Source organism: Colius striatus, chromosome 1 (assembly GCF_028858725.1).
Source record: "Colius striatus isolate bColStr4 chromosome 1, bColStr4.1.hap1, whole genome shotgun sequence".
Classification (NCBI taxonomy): domain Eukaryota; kingdom Metazoa; phylum Chordata; class Aves; order Coliiformes; family Coliidae; genus Colius; species Colius striatus.
This window is the reverse complement of record NC_084759.1, coordinates 42601598-42627726: the sequence shown is the minus strand read 5'-3', so window position 1 is coordinate 42627726 and position 26129 is coordinate 42601598. Positions and strand designations below refer to the sequence as shown.

Here is a 26129-nt window from a genome sequence, read left to right as displayed (position 1 = left end):
AGATTGTGGAAATATAGTCTAGGTAGAAAAAACTAAAAGGCCATTTCGTCACAGAGGAAGATGAAGATGATACATGCAAAGAGCAGGTTTCTGAGGTGTAACAGCAGACTGGGATAAGGTCTGCTGGATCCAAGAGTTTTATCAACTAATTGGACCCAAGAGAAGTTATTTAAAATTCCAAGACCCTCTAGTGTTCTTTACAGAATGAGGTGATGGACCACAACTGCATAATTTATAAACCCAAACTGAGACATTGCATGAGCCTTATGGGGGCAGATGAGAATTTGCCATTCTAGTCCTAAATTGGAATCCTAATCTAAAGCTGAGCCAGAGAAAATTCAGCAGTGTTTAGTTATAAAATCTTTCTCTTAAAATGGGGCAACTGAACACAAAAATAAAATATTCATGTACATCTCAAAACAATGTTTTTGGGGTTTTAACAACAGACTTGACCTCAGTTTGTAGTCAGTCACCCCCACACACTTTCCTGCATTGTTACTGCCTTAAGTGGTTACTTATCAGCTTATATGGGTGCAGTAGTTGTCCTGCTCTTGGTTTGGTACATGCTACTGCATGTATCACACACACATCAAGACAAGACAGAAAAAAGACTTAACAGTACAAATACAAGTTATTATAGAGAAGAGATGAGACTGAGAAGGAATGTTTCTTTTCCAAGTTTATCATAGAAGAAGTTGTAGAAATTGGTTTAAATTGCAGTAAAGAAGACTGTCACCATAAAAGCTGTGTACCATAGATGAGTTTGTCAGTTCTTCAGAGGTTAGGAAGAAAAAAAATATATCTGACAGGAATGGTACAGGTATAGGAATATCCAGTCTTACAAGAGACTAGTCATGAACAATGTGACCTCTGAGCTCCTTCCAGCCATATATGCTATTTCCACATGAAAGAGCTTATTACTCATTCAATCTCATCTGAATACCAAACCAGGAGAAAATCCTTAGTTAAGCATATATGCATCTGCAGGATTTAGGGCATAAGCCAGAACAAGGTGAGTTTTGGAAATGAGGGACTTCAACTGCTCAAAAACACATAACCTAGATGCAAAAAATGTCTACATGTAAATCAGTTTATTTTAAGGTGTATACTCTAAATGTCAAGTCAGAAATTCAAACCTATAATGCCTACTATGACCTGACACTGTTAAAACAGCAATAAAAAACAAACTGCAAGCTGTACTGGGGAGAAGGAAAAGAAAAACTGGACAGACAAAAGTATTGCCCCCTCAAGTAAATATAATTACTAAGATGAGGACAACGACCAGGTCTGAAAGCATACAGTTTATATGGCACTTCCACTATCATATATAATCCAAATATCAGTCTCTGTTAATCTAATGTTATGGTAAAAGTTGCATAGAGAACTATGATCTAATTCAAAGGCTAAGGTACTGGTTGCATCTGACTGATATTCTACCAAATTCTTTTCCCCAAAAGAAGTTCATCTGTATGGCCTGTTAATTCTCACCACTTGGGTGGGGATAGGGATGAAGAAAATGACTGGTCTGCAAGGTTATTAGTGTTACATTGGTTAGAAAAGTTCTTGATGGTCCATTTGTGCTCCTCTCATGGCCTGCTGTCCTAGAACCACTGGAGATGCCTGCCAAAAGATGGGTGAGCACAAGGTAATGGTGCTGAGGATGTCTATGCATCACTGGCACTTTCTACATTTCCACAGAGATTACACAATGGTGTCAGACAATAACAAAAAAACCTATGGTTTCCCTTTCCTTGACAGAGGATTGTCTTCATCTAATAAAACGGACTGACCTACAAGCTCTGAAGGACAAAGGGCTCCTCCTGTGCACCTCCAATGACAGAGTTATGTGGGAATAGGGCAGGTAGCAGTGCAGAGAATAGCTACAGCTACTGAAGTGTTTTCTTTGAACAACCTCCAGAAACCACCTAAGAGAACTAACAGAAACATATTTTTTTGAAAGGAACATTCAAAGTAGAAGCAGGTCTGAACTTCTTTACACAGCTTTTGTTCACAGATGCTACATGAATCCACCTGCTTGAGGTGTCATTTTAGACACACACAGTAAGAAAAAATAGACATATATTTAAAAAGTAAAGTTTTGCCACTTCAAGGGAGAAGGTGCAAAACTCTTGCAGAGCCTTGCTGCCAGAAGGAACAGAAGAAACCTGGGACAAAGATGGAGAGCCCTGAAAGATGTGCTGTTTGTGTTTTCATTTGAGAACTAAAGAAGCAGAAAGGTGAGAATGGCCACTTGTTGTCTGCTCCACACCCTCCAGCACACACTGACAGTGTCCAGCACAGCCCTTGCATAATCCTGCCTCAGGTCAGCAGTAGGGACATGACCTCTGTGACATCTTGGTCTCCTGCCTTTGCCTGCAGCCCTGTGCAACATTAGCACTGAATTCAGGAAGGTTTCAGAGAAGCACAGCAAGCTGTGACTATCCCAATGCCTGATGAGCAAACATTTCATGGTAATGGCAGTTAGCACAGGAACCTCAAAAAATACCAAACATGAAAATCAAATTTGGTATATCAGAAGTAGCCCTCCAAGGTTTTGTTTGAGCAAAGATTTGCAGTGGTCAAGGCTACATACACTTTAACATGTGCCAAATTTATATCAATACGTGTATCTGTCACAAGATACACCTATGAAAAGTGACTGTCCATCTGTGTATTTAATTTACAAATGGCTTTGAAGAAGCAAATTAGAAGTTAAATCATGTCCAGCAAGCCAACAAAAAAGTTTATGTTCTTCTCTATATGCAGGAATAAGTCTACAATGTAGCTACTCAAACCGTTTTCTACCAAATCACAAAGTAGGTACAATTAAACAATTCTGAAAATTATATTCAATATTATTTTAAACCAGCTTATACTGGAATGAAAGATTTCCTTTATAAACACTGTAACAGCAAGTTGACAATCCCTGCAAAGTATCTTCAGAATCCTTGGGAAGTAACACACTGCAATGGAAAGCATTGCGATTTTTAATCAAATCTGAAAAACTTTGTACAAAATTAAACTAGATTAAGCAGTAAACACTTTGCTGGCTAATGCAACGTTTGGGAGCTATCTTGTGATACCAACGTTTCTGCTAGAAAGAAAAAATACAACGTGAGAAATACTAGGGTAGAAAATTCTTTGTAGTTTTTGTAATAAATTTTGCAAACAGAAAGACTTTTGTGCTACTCAAAAAAGCACAGCAGCATTCAGAATAGCAGAAAGTTACTGACATAAAACATCAACTGCTTTCTGCATCTTGCTCCTATTTTTTCACATAAATGAAACATTTGTGAAAGTCATAGCATCTGAATGCCAAATACACATTTTTTTCAGTATGGCATAATGAGGGCTATTTTAAGATGCTGGAATGTCATTAATTTGTGCCCCTTAGCTCAGCAATTTGTAAATGATTAGCTCTAGAGCACCAAAACAAAGTAAAGCCTGTCTAAGACCATTTCATCTAACTACTAGCATTTAATTTAAACATAATTTCAGGATGTAATGCCAAAACACTACTTATCATAAAACTGAAAAGGAAGACAAATGTATGATATGTACCTACAGGAAGACAAGAATAACTTTTATTTTGAGCCTTTAGGCTTCAAAGGCTTGGCCTTTTCAGTTTCCCAAGATTTCTAACAATGACCTACATTTCTGCTGGTAACAAATCCCATGAAGAGGGCCAAGTTTAACTCAAGATGTCACTATCAAAAATGTTTTTCCTATAGCATCAATAGAAAGAAGGGGAAAGAAGAATATTTAAATAGCGTTATGCTTAATCATATCTATTTTTCTGCTTTATTTAATGGCAACCTTAAAGGGGGGTGAGACTCGTACTATGAGATTGCTGTTGGGAGTTTTACAGGAAATAGCAAGTCCTTGGCTGTTGTGCTCGATCACAGAGGGCTGCACCAAGGATTACTGTTAGAGTCCTGAAGCTCTGGTCTCTGGAAAAGCCTTAAACTCTCAAAAGGTTATAAGACTCCTAAAACAAGGCTAAAAATGAAATTATAGGGGGGAAAGTGAGGAAAGTTTATGAAAAGTTGGCTCCAGGAGAGAAGCTCTCTCGACTGCAAACCTCTCTGAATGGGACAGCAGACACTGCTTTGTGTTTGTCTTTTTTTTTAAATCCATGAGACAAGAACACACCTACCGCTTCTCTTTTCATCCTGGGCAATTCATTGAAAGCCAAAGCTTTGGTCTGAAGCTTTAAGGTTTTTTTTATTGTATTTAGTTCTGGGCTAGCCTTAAAGGAGCAGTGAGAGAGGTTTAAAACTGACAACATCCTTCACCAGGAAATACAAGTTACCTGCTCTTAGGCACCTATGGGAGTGTGCTTGCTTCAAGTTCTTCAAGTTGGAGAAAAAAGAAATCTGGACTTCAAAAAATCCTTACTTTAATTAATGACTTGCTCTAACTTGACTTTAAATTAGTTTAATCACTATGAAGGAACAATTTGAAAAAAGAGAGAGATCAGCATCACTTGATATTGTAAAGTAACATCTTCAAAATGTCACTTTTCTGTTTAACCAACCCCTACTTTGAGCCACAGGGCTTTCATACTAGGTTTCAAGGAGAAAAAATAAAAAATGACCACATTGGCACAACCCTGAGACTTGAGGCACAAGAGAGGCTGAAGATTCAAAGGTGGCAGTGAATGGTCCTGCTGCATGGTGCCACACCTGGCCAGCGTCTCTCTGATGGGGGTCTCAGTCCTCATAGCAGGAGAGAGCAGAGGTCTTCTATAGCCCTCCTTGCCTGCAATTCAAACATTTCCATCACGTAGTGTAAGTCATCTGTCCACGAGAAAGTTTCATATTACTACAAATCTTTCTGGTTTAAACGGATACAAAAGCCAAAGGAACACAATAAGGAAGAGAAATTTTGAGAAAGGATGGTCCAGAAACCTCCACACTTAGACAAAGAGAAGTAAAATTTAAGCCTCCAATTCCTAACTTGAAAAAAAAAACCAAAACAACAAAACAACCCAACTAAGAGAAGATTATGTTTTAATTTTGAGTGTTATCTGGAAGTTTTCCAAGTCCTTATCCACCTAAAAGAAATTCTAATGAGGAAGGCATCACACTGAAGCCCTGAAATCCAAGCTAATTAATTTCATTTAACTAAGAAAAGACATTTCATGTTTCTTTTCCCTAGCAACTGATTTTATCCACAGTTAGAAGTATCTCCTCTCTGTTTTGTGCTTAAAGAAAGAAAATCAAATACACAGGCAGGCTGCTGCAGCAGCTCTGAGTTGAGATGCTCCTGCTCACCTCAGCTGGGAAATTTCCTAACCCTGATGGGTGCCACTGAAAGCAATCAGATTGTTTAACATCCTATGCAAATCACTGGAGATGAATGCTCAAATCCACCAGCACACATATAAGCGGAAATTAGCAAACAGCAGCAATATGGTAATTCAGCATGATACTCAACTTAATCCAAACATCACTAAAGGAAATCAACAGGAGACAGAAAGTAAGACAAATTTTGTGACTGTAGCCTGAGTTACAGCAGAAGGGCTACATGTTGATGATATTCAAAATAGAAAATCCCACTTCATAGGCTTTTTTTTTTTTTGATCTGGAACAAAGAATCTTTACCTTCTGCTAAAAAAAGAAAACAAGAAGCCCACAGAAAACCTCCTCCAGCTATGAGTGCACCTTAAAGTTGTTGTGGCAGACATTTAGTATTAACCACCTTGAACCTTCTCCCCCACAAACTTAATCTCTGTGTAGTTAAACAAATATTAATAATTGAAAAGTACGCAAAGTTATTTTACTAAGGAGTAATTAACAACTTCATTTCAGTTTCGCAGCTGATTTTGAGTTGGCGTTAAACCAACAGGAGCTTAAAAGAACCTATTACACATGGATAAGATTCTGAACAATCTTGTGAGGTACTAGTTGGCAGCTTGATGTGGCCCTCAGACTTCAAAGGCTCCTTTCATAAGAAAACAGGACAAAGGAAGAGAGGTCTTTATCATCATTTATGGTAAATAAGATAGACAAATCCACTACATACTAGAAAGCTGATGTAAGGGAAAAGAGCCAGCTTTGCATGAGCTTCACCAACATTATAGAAGCCCTAAATCACCTAGTAGCTTTCTGATCAGAAGATGACAGTATCTTGAAAAGGAAACAGCAAATAGTCCAGTAGCGCAGAAGGACCCAGGTAAAGAGTTTCTGCTACTTTGCTATTAGAAGATGCCTGTGTTTCCTGACATCTTAAATCGGAGTCTCCCACTCTGGGCACACACAAATCAAACTCTCTTCTTCTTCTACTGTTTAGCCTTAATGATTCCCATTACTCTAGCCGTGAATATACAGGCATAGGCACAAGTGACAACTCTTGGCATCAGCACTAAAGAAATTTCACGTTAAGGTCTAATCACTAAATACACACACTGCTGATAACAAAGCCATGTAGAAACATAAGGATCTCCCCCTCACCAGAATTCACCGATGAAAAACCAGCAAGGATACAAGACTTAAAATTAACGTAGTGTGAAATGAAAAGTACAAACCTTTAAGTGGAAAGCTGCCTAATGTAATGTTCACAATTACCATTTAATTTAAGAAGCAGATCAAAGAAATGCATCATTTACATTTTCAAACATTAAGTTTTAAAGATCAAAGACCTCTAGTATTTCCAGACTGAACATATGTGGGTAACTTGGTTAATGAACCTATGCAGAGAAAGAACATGAGCTGCTCGTTTGCTCCATGCAGCAGCTTCCCCATTGTCTGAGAATGCAGAAAGTGGTATCTGCAACATGCATCACCAACAAGCATCTGTTGACCCTAATACAGTAAGGGAACCAAGGGGCTTCAAGGTCTAAAGCAGCATTGTGCCAATATTCTGACTGCTGGAGAACTCTTTCCCTGAAAGCAGTGACTGCTTCAGAGGGTTTTTTCACAACTCCGGTCTGACAGCAATGATTTAACAGTGCTTATACAATCTTCCAGATGTCGTTAAATAATACACTTCACTGCAGTGTTTAACCAAAACTGCATTTTCATGACAATGTTATAACCTAATTGTGCTCAAAAAGTTAAATATAGAAAAATTTGCAATGTAAACATTCCAAAACATGTCAGTTTAATGCCACGTAAAAATCAGCAGCAGTGGTGATGTTTTAATGATCACCAGGAGTGGCTGCAACAGACCCTGGTCAAAAGCAGTGTAAAGTAGAAAGTGTCCTGGCGCTTATATCCAGGAAACAATCAAACTTTCAGTTCATACTGAAGACTCCTGCCTATTTCTGAGCTTCTCCCAAAAACCCACAGCTTAGAATTCAAGATTAAAACCAGATTTTCCTCAGCAGAAAACCAGAAAGCAACACAGCCACAAGATCTATGCTAAAAAAAGCCCCACCACACAAAGGAGGAATGTGACAACACCACATGCGCAATGTGCTAGGACTTTCAGTACCCGATTGCTGGTGTTACAACCGCATTCAGTCCCCAGAGTATTCCTTATCATACACTAAGATCCTCAATACCTCAAGCTGCCCATCAGATTGGTTATAAACACAGAATGGATTTTCATCTGCATCTCCCTTATGTTATCTATTTTTTTTCCAAATCACAGGATCAAAACTAGTTTAGAAGTAGATAGGAGGGGATAGAGAATGCTAACATTTACACAAAGGTTGAGAGTCTTAGATCACAGAATTACGTATCTAACACAGGAAAGAAAGGAGGCATATGAAACCCATGTACCTACCTCTAAGCATGAGGGGATTTAAAGCAGCTGTCTCAAGAGAAGGTTCTCCAACAGACATTTCTCATGGTATGGACTTTGCACTCTATAACAGACTATCAAGCTTTTAAAAAGATGATCAGCCACTGTACTTGGACAATAGTTGAGGAACCTATGTATTATTAGCACTCTGGAAAAAAGTCTTCCTGACAGACAAAAGAAGTTACTTAGAAGCAAAAAGTAAGCAATATTCAGGCTCATTAGGTAAAGAAAATGATGAGTTGTGTCTGGCTGCAATTAACTCACACAACATAAACATCCTTTGAGATTAGGATGCTATAACGCTGTAGAATACGTGGGTATTCCTGCCAGACCTAAACTGGCTCACATGGATTTCTGTGTGACAGCAGCCACACTGTTTCCAATCCCCAGCTGACATCAGATGGTAGGTAGACACAGTCAAAGCACTTAAAGGTCTTAATCTGCATCTCTTTCAAAATTTGAAACCACTGTGTGCAATCTAAGCAACATTATATGCATCAGTAGATGAAAACCATTGGTAAGACTGGTGCATGTCACATCTACCTCTGCTAACAGCCTGCAGAAGAGTGCCCCTTCCCAAAGGTGAATGCATATCCTCTACCTCAACATGAAACAAAGACACATACACTTCCTTATTTCAGTGGAGAAGCACATGCTGAGGTTGGGATGAGAAAGGTTCACAGATCAAGATCTCTTCTCCATATCCTCCCTCAAGGAAAAAGGCCTGTTAAACTGAGCCTGCACCAGGTTCATCCATTCCCAAATCCCAACATCACAAGAATAAAGATGAGATGTGGCCAAGCTACAGCCACAGTGCAGCTAGGTTAGGGATAAAACTCTTAAGGAAATGAAAAGAAAATAAGACTGAGGTGAGGAAGGCCTTCATACCTTTAAAAACAGATGCGACTCACAAATATTCTTCCCATATTTCACTCCTCTGTATCCAAAAGGTAGCGTGATATTAGATATGTCTTCTACTGCCTGAGAGACACCCTCCTCTATCCTACCTCCCTAGCTGATCACATAAGAAAAAGAAAGCAACCAGATGAGTCACTGCTGGAAATCCACACTGCTGGATCTCATCTAACCCATCCATGCACCAGACACATGAAACTGAATTCCTGCCAGCCCTCCAACCACGTCTGCTCACGCGCTGGGAGACACGGCTCTCATCTTAACGCTTTGTTACCATCATCAGCAGATACAGTTCTTGCAAGAAACTTGCCAGAAAGCAAACACCAAATCTTGTTGCCAAAATGTGAATGTAAAGTACTCTGACAAATAGAACCATTATCTTCAGAATCAGACATGATTCGATACCATTATTCTTAACTATGGTATATCTCCGTAAGTTTAGAGAAAGAACATTCACGTTTTTACTGTCATTTTCAAGAGGAGACAGTTTTCACAAGCAAAGATCAAAGATTCCACTAGAAAATGCAATGCCACAAGATTTTAGCTGCCATATTTAAAAAAACAACCAACCAAAACCATCCACAAAAACCCAAAACAACCTACAAATTAGAAATTCTTAGCTGAGGAAGTAAGAAAGGGGGAAAAAAAATCCCCCCCCCAAATAAAGGAACCAGAAGGTACACACACACACATGCATTTTTCAGTCAGCTCTAACAGTCTGCTTCCATGCCCCATAGCAGGTAAAGCAGATGAGATATTGATTTTACAAATACATAAGTGAAAAAATAAAAATAAGCATCACAACACATTCAGAAATTTAGAGCAGTCTGAGACTCTATGCTTCCAATCTTCTAAAGGACCAAGATGCAAAACAAATGCAAAAAAAAAATCCCCCCTAGATTTAAAAAGCCAGTGTGTTCTACAAAATCTCATCATTTAAATACTTACAAGGCAAGAAATTCACTCCAGTAAGGAGGAAAAAGTAGTTATTTACAGATAACCTTAGGTGCACATTTCTCCTCTTCCCTTTCCAAGCCTCTCTCCTCTGTCATTTCTCGCCAAAGCACAGCTCCCAACCTCATCCACTGACATGTGACATGCAGAACTTCCTGGAGTCTTTAACGATGCTCTCAAATGAGATTACAGCCCATGCCTGCAAGATCTACTCCAACGTCACAGGGGACTTCTGGATGTTAACAGATGCATGAGTGCTAGGTCATTAGTGAACAACCAGTCTGTGCATCTTAATGGAGATTTGTCTTTGAAAAAAAATTGTTGACTCATAAAACTGGTAGTTGTGATGCAATACCGTCCTGAATAATCATCAAGTTGATGTTTATTATATCAGGGCTGGTTTGGGTTTTTTTTTTTTTTACCTCCACAGCATCAGTCAAATGTCTGTAAAAGATATCCATCTGCACCTGGAGCTCATGTCTCTGTCATCACCCAATTTCTTACTCAGTCCAAAGAAAAGTAACTCCACGCAACCTCTTTATTGAATGCTGAGAACTTGCACTGAGGATGCCCACTTGATATTTCAAAAAATAAATTACACAAAAGGTGAGAACTTCGTAGCTAGTACAAGATAGTTGATGGCACTTTGTTACTAGCCCTTCTATTTACAAAAGAACCTGCAATCAAATGTCTAGCCCATTTTTGCTCAGGATTACACTTCTCAGGTGCATCAAAAGGTACGTTTTCTCAGTAGCACAGTTTAGGCAAATGGAGCATGGTGACAGAAGAAAGAGGCTTCTCCTAGAGCAGAAACACAGGAATGCCTAGCTTCTTCCTCAGCTTCACCTAACCTGAAATAGTATCCAAAGCAGCATTTCAAGGCAGTGCAACAGCTGTTGATACAAAACCTCCCACCCCTATAACATCAAACCTGGATCTTAATTTTTCTTCCTCTGCTCCGCAGCCACTTTGGCATCTGGCTTCGTTTGCTTCCATTCTTTATCACATCATGATTTACTAGCTGACATGGTCACTTGACCACATAAAGTCTCAGATGAAGCTCCACAAGACAGATTTTTGAAATTCCTTCCTGAAGGAGAAAATAATAAACAAACAACAAATAGCAGGGCCTATAAATTACTTCCAGGAAAGAATTTGCAAATAACACTGGAGATTAGATCTAAGATTAGATTGCACTCCTGAAGGGCAGGTGGTGACCACTGCAGAACTGCTGGGCCAGATGGCCCAACACCTCTGAAGGCCGTGTCCCAGCTGACGAAACTCTAGAGAGATGCAAAAGCTTCTCCCATAGTGGAAGTCGGTGTATAAGCGTATCAAATACTTTCAAGTGCTTTGGTCCAGAAAATCTGGGCAGACTTTATATTTAAAACAGCTCTCTAACTGTATTTAAAAAACCTTATGATATTCATCCCAAAGAAGTTAGTTATGGCTGGAAGCCAGTCTCCTTAATTCAGGTGTCTAGCTTATATCTCGACCCCGGGCGTCTAGTGAACAGCTCCCAAGTAGTAGAAGGAAGAGAGCCAGGCAATGAGCAGAAGCAGGTGACTTGAGAAGCCTCCAGGGAAAGAGATAGCTTGTCTAAATTCAGGTGTCTGCCTGTCTTCATCCCACTAGCTTGGCTGCAACCCAACAGTGAGCTGCCACCAAAAGGCCCACTGCACCAACACCACCTTTTTCTTGGCAGGAGTGCTGGTGCTCATGTCACCTCCCAGGAGCCAAGTGAGCACCTATCACCACAAAACAGGCCAAGTTTCCATCATCTGATGAATTCCCCGAGCCAGACTGCCGGAGGGTCAGATAAATGCCACTGCCACCACAAAAGGAGGCAGGAGATGCACATGGCGAGATCGGAAGTTTCAGTGACACCTTGCTGTGATAACGTCCCAACACTAACAACAAAGCATGTTGTTTTGGGACCTACCCTAGGAGGACAGCCCAACCAATGGTTTTCACTATCTGTACTACTTGATGTGATCCCAACCCAGATATTCCCTTTAAGCTGTGTTACATGACAACAATTTCGACTTTTTGCCAACATCATAATAACTATTTCTCAAAGTTAGTATATCAGGTTTCTTTTCTAATAGGAATGACTGAAAGCTGAATCACATCCAGAAAGAAAAGTTAAGACTTTCACATGAGCTGGTGCAAAAAAAATGTGCCAACACACCCAGAACTGGCAAAAAAAATAAAGTGAGCCTTACAGCCCTCACGCCCGTCTAAGATAATCCCAGATGTTTTGCACCACAAATGCTACAGACTGCTGAAATTACATTTCTCTATTCAGCGCAACACAAAAGTTTTCCAGCTAAATATCCAACTGGAAGCTAGTACACTGTGAGTCAGATCCATACATCTTTTCTTTTCATTGGAAGAATAAAAATTTAGCACTATTCATAAGTACTAAATTTACAGCTGCTTGCAGAAGCTCACAGAATGAGGAAGAAAAGAACATATTTTAAAGTAGCTTATTCACTACAGTTAGATTTTCCCTTGGGTTGACAGTATACAGATACATAGAAAAAAAGCAAAACCAAAACACTCCTCCTAAAGTAATCTGGATAATAAGTTAGGTGTGTCAAGCACACCTTAGACCAACAGAAGCATTTCTAGGACACTGGGTCTGACAGCACATGCTGTTTTCCATTAAGTTGCTGAAGTTGGGAAAAAAATGATAGTAAAGAGTTTTGTTAGTCTCATCAAGCAGAAAAGGTTGGGTTTGTTTTGTTTTTTAAAGAACTTCCCTAGGAGTGGATAAAGGAACTTAAAAGAGGAGTGGTAGGTACAAGAAACAGCTGGAACATATCTGGTTCTTACAACACAATAAAACAAAAGTTTTCCAAAGCCCAGCAAGGTCACCATCTAATGTAATACACACAAATGCTCATTAAAAACTTTAAAATTCAGACCACAAAAAAAAAGTGTTTGACAAAGAAAACGTACTAAAAGGGAGTTTGTAGTAAGGCAGGGTGGTGGGTGCGGAGAGCATGTTAAACATGGAGATCATCATCTCACCTCCTCCACAGACTATGTGTGGAAAAAGAAAAAAAAAAAAAAAAAGGATCTCCTCACAAAAGAACACAGTTGAAAGAGGACAAATGAAAATACAATAATAAAAAGAACAAAAGTAGCACCGTGGCTAATTGTAGCTGGTGACCACAAAATACAGAACAGAAGAAAACACAAGTCCGGTCAGAATTGTCTGCAGATCCCCTTAAGCTGCAATGAATTTCACTGGTATAGAAGACATACTCATTTCTATAGTTAACAAGTTAAATTTTCCTCTTAAAGTGCCTGCAGATGCTGCTTTTGTGCAAAATATTAAAACAACACAGAAAACTACAAAGAGAAACCATCCACAAAGGAAACTATACTGTGAAGTCAGCACACAGCTATGCATACCCATCATACAGGACTACATGAAGACAGACTTTGAGCATCTCCAAGAAATCCAAATGTAGACTTAACTTGAAAGTATAGAAACCCACCTTGCTGAAACTAGGAAAGAAGAGTTTACTCTCAAGCAAAAAAACCCAAACAAAAATGAGGCTGTTTTTTTTGTTTTGTTTTGCTCTCAAACACATCACCAAACACACCACAGATTCCTTTCCTGAGGTCCAGAAATAAAAGAGGCAACGGTAACAGAGAGAGTAGTGTTCAGTGAGATAAAACAGTATTACTGTCATCCTCTCCTCCTAAAACATTACTTTGATCCCTGGACATTTTGCCACAGCACTTCCACAGTCTGCAGTCCATGGAGAACATTATTTCTAGGATTTACATTACCACACTATTTACTTAAGAGCACATACCAATTAATATTTATATATTAATTGGATACACTTAGATTTACTCCATGCAAGGGCTCACTGCCAAGGAACTACACACAATAATGAAATATTGATGCATCCACATAAAGTAGGGTTAAATACATCCTGTATGCAGATGTGAGCCAGGACTTTGGCAGATGTGCTGTAAGAAGTTCTCCAGAAACCAGCCCACCCAGGTTTTATGACTTGACAGAATAACACAGTATTAGACATGGTTTAGGCAACACAATATATAGAGATTTTTGCCTTCTCATTCACACATTTGTCATTCTGACACTATCCAGGATACTGACTACAGGCTGAGAGCACCTTACCCAGAAACAAGGAAAACCTTTTCAGAATGACTAAGTTCAAGTAAAATAAAGGTACCTACAAGAGGTGTTTTGAACAGTAAGATGAGTCTTTTGTCTCTACAGTTATTCTTCCCATCTGCCTTACCAGACTCTATGCATTAGATTCATGCTTGGGGGAAAAACAAAATAAAATAATCACTGAGGTAAGTTCTCTATGCAAATACAGAGAAAACATTGCTGCTAGACTTCTTGCTGCATTTGCAGAAGCCATAAAAATATACAGTAGAAACGCAGACTTCAAAGACTTTCAACAAATAGAAACATTTGGTGACCACATGTCAGAGACCATTCACTGGATTTGATCGCTGCACTGTTGGTCCAAACCAAAAGATTTCAGTAAGTAGTCCCGGCTCTCAAGTTTTATCCTCAAGCTGACTCTACCAAAGCTACTCTGCAAATCTGCTTTTTTAATCTTCTGAGCAAGCAGGGAGGAGAGGCAGGGGGTGGAGGGGAAGTACACACCCCAAATAATTTTCCAACATCCAAAATGTAACAGATACTTTTAAATCACAAAGGCAGATAGTTTTCTACTCTGAAAAGTACACTGTAATGTGATAATAAATGAAGTTGCTGGGGTATAAAACAGCATTCAGATAAATTAGGCTGTTTTACCACCTACTTAACAGCCACAGCAGATACAAGCAGCAGAGTTACCTTTAGGTGCTGTCCAGACATGCCAGGCTCTCTTCCTCTAATGCTACCTATCAAAAATGACATAAATCTTATTGTGCTACAGAAATCCTAATGGACTAACACCCATTCTCTAGCAACACTGGGCAGCACTGGCACTAGAAAGGACTTCTGTCTAGAAAGGCTGCAGTGTCCCTGCATAAGGAACAGTACCAAGACCACAAGGTCCTGTTTGTGACTGACATTCTCGATAACAGTGCCAGATTAAATTTGTATCTGTCAGAACATATGACTCCAACAACCCTAGATCAGCTATTAGAGGAAGAAAATAAGCTTCCAAGAGGCTTCATAATAGCTTGCAATGTTAAGAATTACTTTGCCCAACACCTATTTTTCACCTCAGTGGAATTGTCAAGGTTGCTCCACATGCTTTCCTACAGCTCTGCTGTTTTACTCCAACAATTCATTCAGGCACACGCTCACTGCCCCTCAGACAGGATCTGTACATTCAGCTACTTCAGGGGGGAAAAAAATAAAAATCAAGTGTTATTTGCCTCAGGGCACTCTAAAGATTTACAGACTTTGTGGTTCAGGTTTCAAGTTGCTTTAGCAAACAATTTCAAACCATAGACGTTTACCTGAAGATTAGGGTTCATTCGAGAAACAGAACAGGAATCAAAAGCTGAGATGTTTTACAAGGAAACAGCACATACTCTTCTTTCCCCTTGAACTCTTAGAGAGGCATCACTTAAAATGATGAAGGGTATTCTGAGAATGAGGAACCACGTCTCCATTCACAAGGATGAACTTCATGGTGGACTGCAGGCAGGAAGAGGCAGACCACCCTCCCACATCTTGAGGCAGGAAAACAGACTCGGCAGTCTGGGAGATTTAATAGCTGGGAGAAGAATGCTTTGGTTTGGAAGAACAGCTTTTGGCTTGCTTAAGGTATAATATGGAACAGAGCGCAGTAAAACAATTTTAACCCAGCTATTTCTAGCTTTGGCAAACACAGCTCTACCTTAGAGAAACTATTTCCAAATTGTGGTGTTTCAGTATTTAATTCTGGTTTCAGCATTCACCACCTGCCTAGCTTAGGTGCTAAGTAAAGGCTGAGCTGCATATGAGTTTGGCCAGCACCAGTTGTTACAGACAGAGCTCAGAAGACTCTGTGAGTCCCATATGCAAGAACAACAATAATCAATGCCAAGTTCTGGATAGAGGACACCTGAGAATAGCTTGAGTTTTGCACTGAAAACATCTACTCTTTCCCCAAAAAAAGGAGATGACCTTGACAGCCAGCTCTCCCAGAGTGACTAACCAGCACCATTATCTCTGCTTCTGGTTCACACAGCACATAACACACAAGAGGCTGGGGGTTAAACTTAAACACATCTTTGCACTGTAAAGACTACAGACCTGACGTGTCGGCATTATCATAAACTGTGCCTCAACATGCATCTGAATTAAAGAACAAAGTCTTTAATTAACCAACATCAGATATCAGATGTGGGTTTCTTTGTTGTTATTAATCAAGTGTTTGGCTTTTTTGTTTTGGTTTTGGGGTGGGTTTTATATAGCATAACAATTACGATCAAGCATTTGAGCTCCCACCAGGCAGTGGCTGCTGTACAGCATTTAGACTCCAGCTGTGACCAAGTGCAAGATGGACTTGACCAGGTCATAATTTGCTCTTGACAGAAGCTTCAAGAATTGATGAGGTGAAAATTTTTGATGTTTTGAGGTGCCTTATTTTCCCTCCCTCCCCACTAAGATCTGGCAAATACAGCTGCTCATTGCTGTTACAAAAAGCCCTCAGCTTTGAGGTTTGAGATCATCTTCAGAGGTTTTTCTAAACTTCAGAGTCCAGAAAGTTTTGTATTGAAATATAGAGATACATTAACACATTTTTCATTAGCAAAGAGAAATAGCAACAGTTTACAAAAATATTTTTGCTTGTTCTTTTAAATATATAGTAGCTAGTGTTTGTATGCTTTCATCATACTCTAATGTTAGAGTGAAACTGCCACAGGAAACCTTACCAAAACATAAGAACTTCAAGTTCATAAATATTTGGAAGTCTGTCTGATCTTCAAAACTAATTGCTTAATCATTAGGACTCATCAAAACTCTCAATTGTGTATACACCACTGTGTCTCAACAAGATGCACAAAACCTTGGGACATGTCTCACTGCTCTAAAAATATCTTTTCTCTTCTGATACAACAGCGGAAATGGTTGGTCTTGACTTTTTAATCCATCTGGATTTAAAGAGTAGAGAAATACAACAGATCCTCTGAAATGCAAACCTCATTTCACAGGGAAATAAATATTTATATTTTCCTTCAACCTTATGGAATTCTTAACATCCTGTTTATCAATACCTCCAGGTTTTTAAGTTACTTGATTTACAACAAAACATTTCTCCAGAGAGTAAGTTTAAAAGTTACTTCAAAATGAGAACAACTTCCCCATATCAGAAACAAAGTATAGCTGCACAAATTAGATGTAGAAAGGGGGAAGCTGAACATAAGATTTTTCCCACCCAGTGCACACTTTACACTTAGATCGCTTGGCTAGGGCACCTCTCTGCTACTGGCAGGCAAAGAAGGAAACTTTTGTAGGAATAGCACAGCCAGTGAATATCAAGTGAAAATTAATAATAATCAAAACAAGTCCCCCAAACCCTTAAAACAGGGTTTCCAAAGATGACATTACATCACCTTAATGAAACTACTTGAAATAAGCTCTGCCAATTCAAAGATTGCAACGCAAGAAACATATACGCGACACAGGAATGCTTTAATTGCCTAAACTCACAGCTAGCTCTTACAAAATGGACACTTTAATTACCTGTATTCAGAGAGCACTTACAAAACAGACACTCCTGGAAGTCATTTGTGATACCCTTGCCTACAGTGCTCCCGATTCAAAATTTTCAATAGATTTTAAGCACTAGATGTCATCGTTTTACAGAGGAAACAAAGAAGCCTGCCTCAGGTCTTGACAAGCTTAGAAAGATGGGGGTAAAAAGCAACACTCTTCTTTGAAAGTTACTGGGATAGCATTTCTGACAACAGAAGTTTCACCTCAAGAGAAAGGGTGCAAAGAATCAAGCCTAATACAATAATATACAGATAAACCATCATGCCAAAGCTCCTCCTTCAAAGCACGCAATGACTCTATGTGAGGCTGTTTGATACTTGTAACAATTCCTCAAACCACCTTCCACACCATCAGCCTCGCTCACTAGCCTGTACTCACACGTACACACTCGGGTACACCTGTCAGCAAACTCTTTCCCCAGGCATCAACACGTATTGCACCAGCATGATTTTGTGCAACGATACAGAAACATGGGTATTTACATCAAGAACTATGTGCAGCCAGACACTCATGTTTAAACATCGGAGAGAAGACAATGACTGTAATTTCAGGTTACTCTCTGTCCTGATCTCTTTTGAGACGGGAAGGAGAGGAGCGCCTTTAATTCACGCTGTCTCAGAGCAAGCGCTAGAGAAGTAATTTACAAGACGGCATGAAATTACAAGCCTTAATGACAGGAGGGCAACCGCACCAGCCTTTAATTTGGATTTTGGGGAGGGGGCCATTGGCGATACTACCAGATACTGCAGACCGACCTCTGTAGGCTTTCACGACATCTTCTAAAAATAGCAGCGTGCAGCTGCTGACAAAGAAGCAAAGTTTAGGAGCCACGTCCCTGGAGCTCCTACCCGACGGCGGGGAGAGGCGGGGGGCAGAGGCAGTGTCCTTCCCCAGTGGCCGTGTGCGGGGGGTGCAGCGGGACCCCGACGGCGAGCGGGAGAAGGTGGGGGCAGGCGCCGGGGGCGGCACGCAAAAGGGCCGAGAGAAACACCTCACCTCTACCCATCGCCGAGCTTCAGCGAACGCTGCCTGGCAGTCACACTCCGCGTCCTCTCTCCCCTCCATGGCCGGCAGCGTGAGGGAAGGAGCGAGCTGAAAGGGGGAGACGGCGGCGAGCGGCCGGTCCTCCGACGAGCTGGGGGCGCGAAGAGCAGCCGCTGTCATTCAGCTGCCTCCTTTTAACGCTCCCGGCGCCGTCTCCTCCCCCTCCACCTCCTCCCCGCGGAGCTCCCCCTCCCGGGAGCCCGCTGGCCCTCAAGAATTCCACCGCAAGATTTCGAAGCAGCCGCCGCTGTGGAGCAGCGCCGCGACCTCCCGGGGGCTGCCCTCCCCACCTCCTCCTCCTCCTCCGCGGCGGGGGCTCCGTCCCGCCGGGCCAGGCCGGGCCGCCTCTCGCCCTCCCGCCCGGTGGAGGCTGCCCCCGGCGGCTCCCGCCCCGGCGCATACCAGGAATAGTTGGGGACAATCGCACCTTTCAGGCCGGCCGCCTCCGCCCCGGTCCCGCGCGGGCTCCCTCAGCTCCTCACCGGCGAGGCTGCTCCGGCGCCCGGCGGCAGCCCCGAGGTTCAGGGGCGGTGGAGGGGAAGGGGGAACGACTCCACACTCATCTGCGGCGTTGTCCCGTTTGAGGACGAAGTTTGGAGCCTTTCCCGCTGCTTTGGAAGGCGGGAGAGACCCGCGCTTTCCACACAGATTGACGGCAGCAGAGGTACCCGGGGACAAAACTAGAACCTCACCGCTCGGTCTCCAGCCTTCCCTCCTGCTCGCGACACCGTTTGCCTCGATGTGGATTTGCTCGCAGTACCACATTGATGCCCTTTGCTTTATTTCACTCGTGCCCCCTGCCCTCCGATACACCGCAACAGGTTCGTTATGACCTCTACCCTCTGCACGCCTTCCTGGGCTCGGACGCTGAGCTGCAGCCCTGTCGTGGTGCGCCCGTCCCCAGCTCAGCTCCTCCTGAGCCCGGGTGAGTGCCACGCTGGGCTCTGGCCCCTGTGGTAACCGCAGACATTGGGTGAGTTGGAATAACGCTACGCCGCAGCAAAGCTTCTTCCACCCTGACCTAGGGACCTAAGCTGAGAGGGAGCAGGTGTGCTAACAAAACACAGCAAAAACCCTTTCTTCCAGTACAGGAACAGACATGTGCAGAGCAGAAGAGTTAATAAAAGACCAGGAAAAAAGAGCCATTTTCTGGAATATTCAGGCCCAGTGTTAGGGGTTTTTTTCTTTTGTAAAAAAAAAAAAAAACACACTTGGTTACATTTTATTGTATTTAAGATGACATTTTTCTACTGGAACTTTTAATAATATTATTAATAATATTTTTTCTTGCCTTATTTTCTCTGTAAGCAAAACAGAGTTTGATTGCTGCACCCATCTTTTGCTTATGTATCAGAACATGTATTTTTGTAAGGACTACCAAGAAAAAATAAATTCATCCTGTGCACAAAGTAGCTTTTCCCGAGATGGTTACTGGGGAGTTCATCTCATTTCTGCTCTGTAAACAACATTCTCAGAACAGTAATGAAGATTTCAGGAGACCAACATAGCAAGAAGCTATTAGCCATCAGTTTGTGCAATATGTGGAAATGAGTGTTAGTGGTGGTACATGCGGGGAGGAAAACCCAATAACTTCATCTGAAATAAGTCCCACAGGAGATGCCTGACTTTTATTCAAATTACAAATGCACAGACATGATATAGTTAGCTTCTCACAGTGGTATGATTTGAGACATCTATGCTGTAGAGGCAGTGACAAACAAAACTATAATCCAAGCTGTAATGTTGACTGTTTTTCCTGCTTTAAGTCATATCATCCCCAAGTTGAAATACAAATGAAGAATCTGCATTCTTCTAGAGTGGGAGGCATGAGCAACAGAAAACAACCCTCTTGTCTCGCTGTCTTAAATTCATGACCACAGAGGTTTAAGAAAAGCCTAAATAAAGCATGTATGTGCTGTTGCTGCTGGCTGACATCAGTTTGCATTAGCTGGCATTACTAACCAAAGTGTTTGAAAAGCAGTTTCCAAGTTCTCACTTATTTCTGGTTGTTTTATTTCACTTCATGGCAAGTCAAAGCACTTTTCTTACAAATCAAGTATTTAATGTTGTAAATCAAATAATTCCACTGAGTAATCAAGTAAGTTGATTACAACCTCATTTTAATAAAAGCTGCTGTGGTCTATGCAGCTTAAGTCAAAGTTATTCACTACACAAAAAAAGTTCCAGCACACAAGTTTCTGCTTCAAAGCAAATTTTTAAATCAAATGTCACAGATAGTTTATCTACAAGAGCCTGAACAACCAAAATAGCTTAATATTCCTTTGTGTTAACTAGTTACTAGACTCCTAGATCAGAGAAAGATTGCATACACCAGGCATGGACTGGTAGTTGTTGGTGTCAAAAGTGGCAAACATAACATTGTCTTACTTGGCAAAAACAGACCTTTTTCAGTGTGTGTGCTTCTAGGGGTAAGTCAAGCAACAGTTTACGTCACATCCTTTTCATAGAGAGCTCTACAAATACTGGAGGCAGTAATATTTTCTACCAAGGCTGGCTTCTTCTTTTACTGAAAGACCATATTTGTTTTCTAAACATGGGCTGTTAAGTGTTTGTTTTCTAAAACTCCTAGTTCAGTGTGAGAAAACACTTCTTTCTCCCTTCCTTGACTGAATCATGCATTCATGACTGAAAAGGAAAGAGAACTGTACTGGTTATTAAGTTCTTACGGTTTCTCAACAAAATGCTTCTAATAACATGGGGAAAAAAAACTTACACCAATACACTTAAAAGAGTGCGAACAATCCCGAGTGCTTAATAGCACACCAGCTCCACTCAGCTAAAACTAACGTAAGTGCTGAGCATGCATCATCTCTTCACCCCATTTCCATACGATGACCTGTACAGCCAGCCCAGGCTGCATGAGCTGAAGACGGACTTCCTGGCAGTTGCTGTCTGCCTGTGGCCAAACCATGCTCCCCACTGAGGTGGCCAGGCTCTGGTGGCATTACACAAGTTAGATGTACAGGGGCACGGCCAAGCCAAAAGCACCACGGGGTCTGCAGAGCTTACCAGTCCCTGGTCAATATCTAACTGTTGGATTCCGTGAGCTAGCCAAGCATTTCCACTCTACTTCTTGTATCCACGTTATACAGGTTCTGTTAGTGCCAAAGATATTCCAGCATCTTGTAGATCCCTTTACTTTCTCTGCTGCTCAGGGTGGTCACCAATGCCTGTCCTGTGCCAAAGTGTAGTCTTACAAGCACTGGAAGGCCGTTGCCTTACCTTATGTCTTAGGTGAGAGCACTTCTGCAGTGCAGTCTCTCAAAGGTTCTGTCTGGTGAGGGACCGTGCAGGCACGAGGAACAGTTCAGCTCAAAAATTGGTGCGTTGCTCTTCCTCTGTCATCTCAAACTTTTGAGAACCTCTCCAAAAGCAATATTCACTCAAAGGTACCGTCTTGTATATTCATAAACAGGAGATGAACAGTGATGTATTTTTCCAGTGTGACCATGAAAATTCCCACCAGAAGTTTACTCTTTTAACCTTGATTTCCTTTGTTATGAATTCCTTTAATTAGTCCTCCTACTCGTTAAAGCTCTAGTTCTAAAATTATTTGCAAAATTGTATAAAAACAGAGCCCCCTCCATTTATTACCTAAACTCACTGAAACCTCCTAAACACTGAAGAGCGTATGATGCTGATGAAGAGCATATGTAGCTGGTTTTAACAGCTTTGAACTGCACTTCCTCTCTTTCCTTGCTCTCCTCTCTACCCTAAAAGCACATCATCTGTAATTGACTATGGCTTACTTCAAATGTAGTCCTCTGAGTCACATACATACAATATCCCCATTAAATTGTGACAACTTTTATGTGATTTTTCTGCTATTAGCAGGAAGACAAGGCAGCTGCTTTGGTTACTGAAGTGTTTGATTGTTATTTAAAAGTAAGTTCCAGGGCTTTACGAATGAGCACAGTGACATAAAGTAAGCCTTAATGACACTGTGCTTTATTGGGGTGAAAAAGTGCTCAAAAGGCAGAAGCTCATTAGTGTTGTTCTTCCCCCTCACTTTTCCAACCAGCTCATTTGTAGAAAACAGACTCTTGTTGTTAGTGGACTCTCCAGGTGACATGTTTTAGACAGATACTCTGACTTCTCTTTAGAGTGAAAAAGATGTTCTTAAGCGATAAGACAGACTCCCAGGCCTCTTTCTTTTCTATAAAGAAGGAAAACCCTGCCAGATTGCTTCTGGTGTAACCTCATTCATTTTGTTCGTGCGATGACAATTGACAGAGAATGAAAGCACCTTCTGGGACATGGTAGCTTCAGTTTCCTTTGGCAGCGGTCTTGATTGGAAGCAAACTTGAATTATTTCACTTGAAAACAACAAAGAAGGAGTACTTTTCTGGAATGTCAAAAGTATGTGCATCAACCTAAACCAACCTTAAAGCATAATAATTGCTTGGAAATAAACCAGCCAAAAAACAAAACCCAAAAAGAAGCCAAACAATGAAATTGTTACTAATTCAAGTGTAGAAATTGGCCAACGGTACCTTCAGATCCAGTGGGTGGGGTGAGAGGGATGGCATGAGGGAAAGGTATCACATAGCATTCTGTAAAGCCACCTGACAAACTTACATTAGATATTCCTAAAGGGGAACAAAAGTATATAAGCATCATGGCTATTACACAGAGCTTTATGGCAACAACCACTACTTTTCTAGCATTTATTTCAGTTCGGTGAGATACTTCACATTGCTGTAGAAATTCACCCACCTGTGCCCTCCACAGTCTCACCATTTGAAGCAGCATTAGTTACTAGTATGGCTTTTCTGGGGCAAAACTGTATCCATGTTGTTTTTCTACATATACAAATAGCAAACACTGGTTTAATGAAAGCTTTTTGACAATTTATTAACATATTAGGCTTGAGAAACAAAATTAAGTTTTATCCAAAATGTAAAGATTAAGACAATTTTTAAATGTTAGTGCTCACCAACAGTAAGAAGAAACAGTCCTTTTCCTGCTTTTGTTCTTCCATATATTTATTTATAAATAATGTACTGAAAAAGAACAGTCTTTGTCTTTTGAGGCACCTGCAAAAGTTCTTATAACATTCTTGTATCATTGTAATTAAAAGGTGAAGATAGCCTCATATTTCCAGTTTTTACCCATTAACATACCACACACTCAACATGTTGTCTGTGAATGACACAAATGATCCTGCTCTGAAGTAGCTCATCATAATTATGATGAAATATGACAGATAATTCCCAAAAATTTAAGGGGGTGGAAGGGGAAAAACCCACCACACTGAAGTCTTGCACAAAATGCATGCGTGTATATAAACACCCAAAGTTGCTTCAGGAACAAGCAGCAAGATCTAGCAAGGACAAAGTTTATTCCACGAGTGCTACAATTAATCAACATGTTAGGGAAGTATCAAAATTTGTATTATTAACATATGGCAACAGTTTTATTGTTACAATACATTGCAATAGATGAGCCCTCTGGGATAAGGCTTTTAAGCTGCAGACAGTGCAATTGCATTAAATCTTAATTCTTCTGGGTCACGTTCCATGAATTTCTTGCAAACTTCTATTGCATCCTAGGGAAAAAAGCGAAAAACAAAGAACTACTATAAATCATTCTTTTTTAAAAAAACCCTTCAACTGAAATCTGAAGATATGCATTATACAACCTATGCTCAAAATGGATTTTCCCATAAAGATTATTAATTTAATTTACTCATTTATGACAAACCTCAAACTGTATTTCTGATCTGACTTCCAAATAGTCAAGATTATTCACAGTGCTCCTATAGGCAGAATAAGAGAGCAAACGTTTTATGCAAAACCTTAGCAACAATGATTTTTGTGACTGAGTATTAGCTTGTGAAACAGATGTGTTTCTTGTCTGACTTTCTAAATGCGTTTCTGAAGTTTGCCTTTACTAGTAGTGTTGTATTCAAAAAGTTTTCTTTTGTCTCAAGATGAATCTAAGCTGTGTGGGGTAAGTGAAAGATTATAACTTATTCGTCCATCTAGCTTTAGGGTGCAATCTGGAGAACACATGTTATCAGTAAAACAGAAAAAAGCCACACATGAAAGAAGGAAAGTTTGATCCAGCTTCTCCCCCTGCCTAAAGAAGCCCAAATTGTATGCAAGCTTCTCTGGTTTCTTCCTTTTATAAACCTAATTCAGTCAGGGTACCATAAAAGTCAGATCTATGCATTGCCTTCTCTCAGTTTCAACTTCACATCATTCTGTGGGGATGACAGTTTATCCTCCCAATTCAGTGCATCTCTTTCCAATTAATTTCTCAACTGAACAATTCCTGACACAAAAGAGCACCAAAAAGCTGCCACAAGACTGGAGAAGAAGGATTATTTTCAATCTGATGGTTTCATCTCATGTACAGTCTGAAAAGACCAGAGGTATATGAAAATTTCAGCACTAAGGAAAAGTCAGTCCGATCTTCTGTTACGGTCAACACTTCCAGCATTTCTTCTTGTTGTGTTACAATACTTTTGTCACCCAGAGTCACAGCATGAGAATTCTGGTACATCTGTTTTAAAACTGATTAAATCTGATTTTGTTTCACCATCCTACTTGCTTCATTCCTCATCCAACCATAAATATAGTAATACTTTTGTATACATATTTTCATAAATATTTTTATTTTTTTGTGGAATTATAGCAAGAATTCTGTATAGCACCATTTAAGAAGGTCTTTCTATTCCTACCTCTAGAAATGAATCGTCACTAGTTTCCCCGTGGTTTATTGGGAACGGTTTGCGCCCATCTGTTGAAACACAAAGCAGGATTGAACAAAACATTTAGGAAAGTAGAAAAGCTTTATTTTCACAGTTAAAACTATCTGAATGGATTTTTTTGCTCGCCACTTACAAAAACACTACACTGTTTTTCATAGAAGAATCACATATAGCTAGCTATTCCTTGGTTTCGCACCTGCTTCAACAGGTATCATTATGGACAGTTTCATAAATTAAAAAAATCCAATAAGAAATATGAAATTCTTAATTATTTTATTTGAAAACTTTAAAACCTGCAAGTTGTGATTGTTTTGGTGCTGATATCTTACCTATGAGGAAAGGCTGTGGGACCTGGGGCTGTTTAGTCTAGAGAAGAGGAGACTGAGGGGGGATCTCATTAATATTTGCAAATATCTAAATGGTGGATGTCAGGAAGTTGGGGCATCCCTTTTTTCTGTTGTATCCAGTGACAGGACAAGGAGTAATGGGATGAAGCTGGAACACAAAAAGTTCCATTTAAACATAAGAAAAAAACTATCTCACCATGAGGGAAACAGAGCAGTGGCACAGGCTGACCAGGGAGGTTGTGGAGTCTCCTTCCTTGGAGGTCTACAAGACCCGCCTGGACATGTTCCTATGCGACCTGATCTAGGTGAACCTGCTTCTGCAGGTGAGTTGGACTAGATGATCTCTAAAGGTCCCTTCCAACCCTACCATTCTATGATTCTATAGTAGTTCAGTTTTTCAAGTAGAGAAGAACAATAGAACATCAGAGGTTCCAAAGAAACACAAGGGAAAATTTCTTCACTGTGGAGTGTGACGGAGCACTGGAACAGGCTGCCCAGGTGGACCGTGGAGTCACCTTCTCTGTAGATATTCAAAACCCACCTGGATGGGTTCTTGTGTGACCTGTTCTAGAAGGTCCTGCTCTGGCAGGGAGGTTGGACTAGATGATTTTTTGAGCTCCCTTCCAACCCTTAAGACTCTGTGATTCTGTGTAACTACATTTAA

General features: G+C 40.6%; 2 protein-coding genes across 7 annotated transcripts in view; both read right to left on the bottom strand.

Annotated features, from left to right (window-relative positions):
• LMO7 (LIM domain 7) overlaps positions 1–18521 on the bottom strand; it is a 133490-nt gene extending 114969 nt beyond the window's left edge. For 3 of the 6 annotated variants that reach the window (XM_061995578.1, XM_061995594.1, XM_061995588.1), the window contains exon 1: positions 18335–18519. In XM_061995578.1, coding sequence (XP_061851562.1) covers positions 18335–18502 — 168 coding nt within the window. In that variant the 5' untranslated portion in view covers positions 18503–18519. Of the gene's footprint in view, positions 1–18334 lie in introns of all 6 variants that reach the window. The other 3 variants (XM_061995603.1, XM_061995610.1, XM_061995618.1) reach the window with 2 other exon arrangements.
• Positions 18522–23727: 5206 nt separating this feature from the next.
• The window catches only part of UCHL3 (ubiquitin C-terminal hydrolase L3), a 31394-nt gene continuing 28992 nt past the window's right edge, over positions 23728–26129 (bottom strand). The window contains exons 6-7 of the mRNA XM_062020512.1: positions 25089–25147; positions 23728–23951 (exon numbers count right to left, since the gene is read on the bottom strand). Coding sequence (XP_061876496.1) covers positions 23868–23951; positions 25089–25147 — 143 coding nt within the window. The 3' untranslated portion in view covers positions 23728–23867. The remainder of the gene's footprint in view (positions 23952–25088; positions 25148–26129) is intronic.